This window comes from Lycium barbarum, chromosome 6, assembly GCF_019175385.1.
Source record: "Lycium barbarum isolate Lr01 chromosome 6, ASM1917538v2, whole genome shotgun sequence".
NCBI lineage: Eukaryota > Viridiplantae > Streptophyta > Magnoliopsida > Solanales > Solanaceae > Lycium > Lycium barbarum.
Window position 1 is genome coordinate 73,890,440 of NC_083342.1, and position 9,237 is coordinate 73,899,676.

At 35.5% G+C, this 9,237-nt stretch overlaps 1 protein-coding gene across 4 annotated transcripts; it reads left to right on the plus strand.

Annotated features, from left to right (window-relative positions):
* Positions 1-4,550: 4,550 nt before the first annotated feature.
* LOC132644215 (uncharacterized) lies at positions 4,551-8,800 on the plus strand. 4 transcript variants are annotated; one of them, XM_060360792.1, is made up of 8 exons: positions 4,551-4,780; positions 5,575-5,669; positions 5,767-5,788; positions 5,883-5,988; positions 6,308-6,415; positions 6,522-6,635; positions 7,509-7,533; positions 8,401-8,800. In XM_060360792.1, the coding sequence occupies exons 1-6, from the start codon at positions 4,701-4,703 to the stop codon at positions 6,621-6,623; spliced, it is 513 nt and encodes a 170-aa protein (XP_060216775.1). In that variant the 5' UTR covers positions 4,551-4,700; the 3' UTR covers positions 6,624-6,635; positions 7,509-7,533; positions 8,401-8,800. The 4 variants fall into 4 exon arrangements, with proteins under 4 accessions (XP_060216775.1, XP_060216774.1, XP_060216773.1 ...); XM_060360791.1 differs by lacking the exon at positions 7,509-7,533 and having other exon boundaries at positions 8,390-8,800; XM_060360790.1 differs by lacking the exon at positions 7,509-7,533 and having other exon boundaries at positions 4,553-4,780.
* Positions 8,801-9,237: the final 437 nt, after the last annotated feature.

Sequence of the window (9,237 nt, forward strand, 5' to 3'; positions counted from 1 at the left end):
AAGGAATATGTTGCAACAAGTAATCAGTTGTTGCAACAGATTAAGAATATGTTGCAACAAAATATGAAGTTGTTACAACAACTTATTACTTGTTGCAGCAGAATCTTAAGCTGTAGGAAATAGAAAAATAGTAGCAACTGCTTAGCAACTGTTTTGATTTTTTACAACAGCTTGTTAATATGTTGTAACAACAGCTTCAGTTGTTGCAAAAACCTCGACAATTGTTTTGATTTTATCCAACAACTGTTAGATAAAACCAAAACTTTTCCTAAACTATACCATGACAGTAACAACAACAGCAAAAACATCTAAATTTAACTACAAAACATCTATATTTCACTACAAACACACAACCATCACAAATCTCACTCACAACTTAAACAAAATACACCAAATAGGGGTTTTTTTTAACCATGCAACCTCAGCAGATGTTTGCAACAGTCAAACAAGTGCTGAATTTGCTGCAACAGCAACAACAACAACAACAACAACAACAACAACAACAACAAAAACATCTAAATTTAACTACAAAACATCTACATTTCATTACAAACACACAAATCTCACTCACAACTTAAACAAAATATACCAAATAGGGGGTTTTTAACCATGCAACCTCAGCAGATGTTTGCAACTATCAAACAAGTGCTGAATTTGCTGCAACATCAACAACAACAAAAACATCTAAATTTAACTAAAAAATATCTATATTTCACTGCAAACACACAACCATCACAAATCTCACTCACAACTTAAACAAAATACACCAAATAGGGGTTTTTTAACCATGCAACCTCAGCAGATGTTTGCAACTGTCAAACAAGTGCTGAATTTGCTGCAACAGGTAACCTCAGTTGTTGGAAAACATCAACAAAATTGCAAGCCTTTTTTTCGAAACAATAAGGAGAAGAAGAACAAAAACAGCACCAAAAATCATAATTTCACAACCATAACCACTATTTACAAACTCACAAACCCCAACAAGTGCAACAAATACACGAAACTACAACAAAACAAACAACATTCAAGACAAACCCATGATCTTCTTCATCTTCTCTAACCAAAATCATCATTTTCACACTCTGATTTCGAAACCCTAACTTTTGAACCAAGTGAAACAAAAAGTTTACCTGAAAATGAATAGAGAAGCAGCAGCAATGGAGAGAGAGAGAAACGAGTAGCAGCAACAACGAGAAAGAACAGTGATTTTGAAGAGAAACGAGCAGCAGGAGCAATGGTGGGGGTGGTTGCCGATTTTTCTGCCTGAGGAACTGCCCTTTTTTTTTTATAACTAAAATGAAGTAGTTGGGGTCGGGGGGGGGGGGGGGGGGGGGGAAGTGGGTTGGAAGAAGTTTTTGTATAATGTGTGTGGGCTTTTGTGTATTTTGTAAAAGATTATAAGTTTTAAAAATTATAATTCAGTCCCAACTTAAGTTAATCACATTTTTAAGACAAGTTTGACCTTGGCTAGTCAAACTTGTCACCATTTCTAATTAGGAGACTTTTTTGTCACCGTAAGTTTATTCTTAAATTTTCAAGTTTATTATTTTGACCGCGTGCGGTCAAAATATGCTTCTCTTTTTTTTTTTAATTAATTGTTTTATTTATATAATTTAATTTTTTATAAAATGTTTTTTTTCAATTTATTATTTGTACAAAAAAAGGTTTCGACCTCATGTGGTCGAAATTTTATTTCATGTTTAAATATCGACCGCGTGAGGTCGAAATCCAAAAAAAAAAAAAAAAAAAATTTCGACCTCGTGTGGTCGATTTTATTTCGAGCAAAAAGTGTGGTCGAAAATTTTTGATCGATTTTCCCTATTGTTTTAGTAGTGTCTTTCCTTTGGATAAGTTAATTGCTCTTTTCTGTTTTCTGGATTTTGCACTATATTTAACTTTGAATTTTTATCAATAAAATACCACTAGCAGCTTGCTAGTAGGTTTGGATTAAATTAAAAAGTCATGTACCTTTCATGCTATTACATTCCGAATATCATGAATCTCTCATGTTATCCTTAAATTCTCATTACCTTCTATTCCATGAGCTTCATTGTTCCACAACAATAATAAGATTAATAATAAGTTTATGATCCTTCTTCAGAGGTAGTAATATGATGATTTTATGGTCTACGCACTTACACTATGATTCACAGAATAATAAAATATGAAATGTATTTATGGGCCAATGAGCCATCTTTATCATCTAAATGTGTGGGAGTACTATTTGTTAGCCAAGAAGGCGTTCGTTACGTGACAAGCTCCCAAAACTACGTTTGTTGGCGTAGGACAAAGGTCGTACCGTTTGTTCGGTCGATTCCCTTATGTTACCCCAAAGAGGATTTTTTATATGGATCTAATTGCTAGCAAATCTTATGTATGGTGGGATGGTGTAGCCAATAGAGCCGAGATCGGATTCCATGTGCTCATATTGTGGTTGTCGGTTATTAAATAACTCCGACAAAGAAATATCTTATGTTTAATGATGTTCATGCTAAGCATATTCTGATGTCAAACTTACTGATCTCTTAATATCTTATTCCTATTGATATAGATTGCCTTTTTTCATGTATCCTCTTTTGTTATTTCATTCGGTTATGCATTATTATATGAGTACTATTCTGTAGTACTCACGTCCCTTTTGTCAGGGCGCTGCATTTCGCGATGCAGGTTCAGATACTTAGGGCGACAGGACACCACGTTAGGCTTTCCCGCATTCTTCAGCTATTCTGGTGAGCCCCACTCGATGTTCGGGGCGTATTTCTCCATTTGGTATTTCTATCTATTTTGGGTATAACGGGGCCTTATCCCAATAAATTTTGCTGCTCATGATTATGTCTTAGAGGTTTCATAGACTAAGTTGTTCAAGTTATGCATACATTACTCCCAAGTTATGCATACATTACTCCTGTTTAGTTTCATGTCACAATGTTTTGAACTTAAAGGAAACGTTCACAACTAGTAATTTTTAAAAGATATTATAATATGAAATTTATCTCATGTTATTTTATACACGTCGTAAGTTTATATGTTCATGTAGATTTGATTCACTCTATCCGCCCAGCCATGGTTCTGGTCGTGACAGAGCTACTGGAAATTATTGAAAGTGCTAATGTCCAAGTTTTGCACATCATGAGAGGGCAATCAGTTAGCTGATCACTTTGCTAATTAGGCTTTTTATCATGGAGATGTTACAGTACATTATTTTGTGGAATTGATTCAAAAGGAAGGAAAATTTTCAACAGTGATAAGTTACAATGTCCCTATTTGAGAGTTTAGACTGCTAGAAGAAGATGATGATGGTTACCATAGATGAAGTTCACATTTGGAAGCAATGCGGGAGAGTCAATGCGGAAACGAACAAAATTGGAGCTTGGAAAGGGGCCAGCGCGACGCGGCATGGGCAGCTCCCAAACGAGCGCGGTAGCCAGTGAGGCACACCCACGACCCTTCCGAGAGCCAACTTTTCCCATCTTAGTTTTACAAGTCTTAGTCTAGTTTTTAGGTGCTTATCAAATTTTAATTATTATCATTGTAGTACCAAGTTTGGACATTGTATAAGTCCTAATCTGGTCATTAGTTTGATTTTGCGCATCTTTAACTTTGCTATATTTTGTAATGTTGTTTTTTGATCTAAACAATTATAAGCTACTAGGTACTCCCGCCTAGTAAAGGTGCAAATATACCCTTCAACTTTGCGATTTAGAGCAGATATACTCCTCGTTAAAAAAGTAGTGTATATATACTCCTGTCGTTACAAAAGGGGTATGCCCATGCTAAAGACACCACTTATTGTGAATTTGAGGGAGTAATTTATTAGAGCAAGAGTTAATTTGAAGAAGAAAAAATAACCTTCTTTGATCTCCTTCCTTATAATTTTAAAAAAAGGGAAAGGGAGAGGGGTATAATGTTTATGCGACACTTTTCGCTTTTCGAGAGTCAACTTGACTAAATTTTGAAGTTAATTGGTTTAGATTAACTCAATATTTTAAAATTAAAAGTACTATAAGTTCTCATATCAATTGGGTGAAAAAATACATCTTAAAATATTGATTAAAGTTTATATAGTTTGAATCTCGGTAGCGAAAAGTGTCACATAAATTGGGATAGAGCGAGTATATAATAAAGAAACGGAAAAAGGCCAAATATACCCCTGTACTATTGGAAAAGGACCAAATATACCTCTCGTTATACTTTGGGTTCAATTATACCCTTAGCGTTATACTTTGGACACAAATATACCCTTCTACCGTTAAAGTTGACTAAGGTGGACATCTAATTTTATGTGGCACTAACATTTGATGAGGTGGATGCCACGTGGCATGCCATCTCATCACCACTAACCTATTTTACTCCTCCCCTCTTTAACCACTAAAATTTTCTTCCCCTCTACCACCATTGCCACCATAACCGCCACTAATGTTCGCGTGCTGTGCAAGATTTGGTGGGAACTTGCCAGTTTTGATTTTTTGATTTTTTTATTTCTTTACAATTGTTTGTTGTTTTTGGTTGACACGTGTGCCTATTGTTAGTTCTTTAGGCGTGCCTGGTATAGGCACTTGTGCGGGGTTGCTGCCAAAGAAGCTAGCATTATCTTAAAGAAATAAGAATTTCTGATGGCAAGCGCAAGAAAAATCTTGATGCGACATTCTTTCCGACGGCTAGCTCTCAGAAATATTGTCCAAGAATTTCTATAATTTTCGATGGATGAACTCAATTCGATAGCTAGCCGCAAAAAAAAAATCATGGTAGAATTTGTACAAATACACCTCCAAAATAACAGGTTAGTCTTGATTCGTCCGTCGATCCTTCAAGTCTATTCTTGCACAGCACGCCAATATTAGTGGCAGTAATGGTGGTGGAGGGAAGAAAATTTTAGTGGTAAAAGAGGAGTGCAGTAAAATGGGTTAGTGGTGATGAGGTGACATGCCACGTGACATTCACCTTATCAAATGTTAGTGTCACATAGAATTAGATGTCCACCTTAGTCAACTTTTACGGTAGAGGAGTATATTTGTGCCCAAAGTATAACAATAAGGGGTTGTTTGGTTCAAAAACAAATTACGGTGGGATAAGTTATGCTGAGATTAATTATGTTGGGACAAATTATGTTGGGATTAGTTATTCTGGAGTTATGTTTTATTAGTTGTTTGGTATGTTGAACTAAAAGTATTATACATTGGATAATTTCTAAAAAGACAAGGCTTCTTCCTTATCCCGAGATAACTTATCCTGGGATAATTTATTCCACCCTGTGACAGGTATAAGTTATTCTAGCACTATTTTTAGTTCTGAGATAACTTATCCCATGATTACTAACCAAATAAGGGATAAGAAATTGCTAAATTGCTAATGGCTAAATTCTTATTCCAAGACTATTTATGTTTACCGAACGACCCCTAAAGATATATTTGGATCAAAGTATATTTAGACCAAAATATAACACAGGATATATTTGACCCTTTTCCAATAGTCCAGAATATATTTGGCCTTTTTCCCTAAAGTAAAATAGAGTGAAATAAACCCTTTGTATCGTTATGCTTGTTGGTGTTTTGAGTTCCTTCTCCACTCGCCCAGGCTCCTTTTCTTTTGGGTTTTGAGAATGAGCACTATTACTGCTAGTGCATTAGTTGCGGAGAAAGTGTGGAAAGATATCCAATCAACTCATTCAGGTCTCTCTCTCTTCTTCAACTAAAATTAATCAATCATATTTTGGGTTTTATATCACCACTGTGTGTACTTCATTTTCTTCCTATTTTTGGTTTTCAGTGAGCAATGAGCAACTCTCCATGTCAGTATAAAAATGAATGCTCTCTTTTCTTCCTAAATAAATGTCCAATTTGTGTTGTTGGTTATTACTCGAATTAATGATTCCATTGGTGTAGATTGCATTTGTTGTTTGGGAAAAATTTGGAGCGAGCAACGAGAATAGTTGATCAAAGAGGTGTCAAGAGGATGTTGGGTGAGCCCAGTGGCCGTTCCATCTTTCAGGTCCAACTTTTACAATATTAGTACTCCCTCCGTCCCTATTTATGTGACATAGTTTTGACTAGGCACGGTGTATAAGAAAGAACTTTTGAAATTTATGGTCTAAAATAAGTCATAGATATTTGTCTAGCTTTAAATCTTTTCATTAAGGGTAAAAGTGGAAGTTTTAAGTTGAATTATTTTTAAATATATAAATGGATCAATTTTTCTTGTACAAACTAAAAAGCAAAGTGTATCGCGTAAATTGGGACAGTGGGAGTATTGGTTACCATGGTGTTTGTCTGTGGGTCTATGATAATTAACCCCCTTTTGACTATTGCAGGTTGTAGGAGAGTCAAAGAGGAAGGAGGAATATTTATGCTTTGCCTCAGATTATTGTGGTTGTTATTCCTTCTTCTATGACATTGTAAACAGAGGGGAGCAGCTTTGTGTAAGTTAACATTCCTTCAACCCGGCGGCCTCTTTCTCCGATATCAAAATCATACCCTTGTACTAACATTCCCTTCCTTGTATGTGTATGTGTATGTGTTTTCCAGTGTAAGCATCAATTAGCTGCGAGACTTTCTTCTTCCTTGGGAACATGTATTGATGTTAACATGTCTGACCATGACCTTGCTCTCATCCTCTCCCAACTTTGAATCTCCTTCCAGGTAACTAATGCTCCAAATTCCTTAACAATTTATCACTTCTCCATTAGTATGTCTCATGTTCCCTATGGAATTTATTAACTTTTCACGCCAATACTGAAAACTACTCCTAATTCATTCACAAAACTACCACTAAAATGTATGTTTATTTATTTCTTTTTGTTGGGTCATTAGTTACATAGGAAAGGGTTCGAGTTGGCACTTTTGGCTTATGGGAATTCAAGTTATAAAGCATAGTAGAGGGTTTCTCTGTTTTTGATGTGTCAAACACTACACCATCACCATGGGCCTCAACTTAATTTTACTTATAATGAGACTTGTTCTTATACACTGTCATCACCCTTGTCAAATATCTTCTAGTTTGTGATTTGCATAACACTTTTAAGTTTGAGGTGGCTTTGTTTCGCCATTCCAAGTATTTTACCTTCTTATTTGTAATCAGGTTTTTATAAAAAAGCCACATTGCCATCAAATTACTATTCCATCTTAAATGGCATTTTCCTAACTGAAATGACCATCCTAGAACACATAAATTTTCTACCGCCATCCGTATTGAAATGATCACTCTTAAACAAAGGCCAAATCATGTCGATGTTCAGCTGTATGAGGGTGTTACAGTCCATTTTTTGAAAATTGGCTTGTATAACTTCTCTGATTACTATAATTTTTATGTTCATGTACCCTTAACTTTAAAAACCACAGTTGTCGACATACATGTTTTGATGCTAAAACCATTGCAGATGGATGTTGGTGTTGTTTTCCTTTGGGCTATTTTTCGCAATAATACGTACTTGTGAGATTGCTATTCGTTTTCAGAGAAAAATCAGGTTTCAAAGTTTGTTTATGATAATCTCTTTTTTTTTTCTGGTCGTGCAGGCTTAGTCAAATGGGAAGAAATCACGTAGTGTTTTTGTCTCTGTTTACATTTCAGATTTGAGTCCCTGTATCCAATTCATTGACCACTAGGCCAGTTTCTTCGTTGCAAGTTTACAAATGATAACCATGATCAATGACCTACTTATGCCTCTTGATTACTTCCTACCATTTCAGCCCCATGAGAGTAAATTTAATGTTTCTGCTTTGGTCCTCAGAATGAAGTAACTGTCAAAGACTCTATGCATTCTAGTTCGACGGGTGCGTGTCGGATCCTCCAAAAATAGTGTTTTTTTTTTAGAGTCCGAGCAACTTAATCCAGGACAGAAATTGAGGCTATCACTTAACCTCTTAATTGCTTCAGATAACATACGGTTGTTCTTTCTCTTGTATACATTTCTTAAGATGAAATAGACGTGGAGATCCTTACAACTTTAGAGACGGCAATTTACCAGAAGGGGAGTTGAAGTAGGATTAAGCAAAATCTGTTGACTGCATGGCAGTTCTGTGCAGAGGCAGGTAGTGAATATTTGAAGAGAGGTTAGAAATCTAACCAGATAGCTAATATGGAAGTACAAGATCTATTTGGTGAATGAAGAAATCTATTTAGATATTTTATCACCAAAAAGAAAAAAGATAAAAGTATGATATAATTATTCCTTAATAGGGCAGCAGAAACTACCGCGAATATTTGACTATTGCCTTGCAGAATGATTCCTCTGACATTATGACCTTCATCACAACGACGTTGTCCATAGATCAAATTTATTTTGTGGATTGGATTTCACTTGTTTAATTAACAGGTGTCATAATGTGGAGTCTATATCTTCTCTTATTTGATTGTATCCCCATACTTCCTATAGTTGAAGCCATTTCTTATCCAGCTTTATTACAGGTTGAAGCAGCATCTTGTCCTACCAGAAATCCAACGATCATATGCTTTTATAGATCTCAATGATGAAGATTTGGACTTTGGAACTACTGCTTTGTTGTTTAGAGGACTTATTCTTTGGGAACTTACAACAAAGTAATCATATTAAACCTAATTCTCTGCATTGCACCTGGTGTACTTTAACTATGTTGCCAAAGGGGGATCGGTATCTGATCTCATTTGTTTGGTTGATGTACGTAGTAAAGAAAACATCTGGTGATATCATTGTTTCAGAAACATCTAAAGCTGTAATAGTTCAGAAAATTATTCTTGTTCTAGTATACTTAAATATTATCAGATGAGGAAACCACTTAGTACTGCTTTCAAAGAAAAGAGTACCAGATACAATCATATGTTTCAGTAACTGGAAGCTTATGTTTAATTGTACAAAATTGCACTTTCTAAGACAAGGTATTGAAATCTTGATGCTTCTTGTGGAAGCCTAGTAGCTTGGATGAGCCATAAAGTTGCTCCTCGCGTGATCAGGCAGGTATTCAGAGGGCTTATAAACGCATCAATATTACAGATATATAACTCATTCGGGGCATGTGATCTTCCTAGCCGTTACGCTAAGTACCATGAAATTTAGTGGTTGTGGGACTAAGATGATAAGAAAAGTATTGGTACTTCTCCAATTATTGGATAGCTTGTTACCACATTGAACTTTTGTTATAGGATCTCCAATAAGCAATATTGGATTGCCAGCCCCATCTCTCTTAAGAACACCATGACTTGCTAAATACTTTCTGAAGAAGAAATGTAATCCAACCCGATTACCCCTCTTTTAACGCAACTTATTGT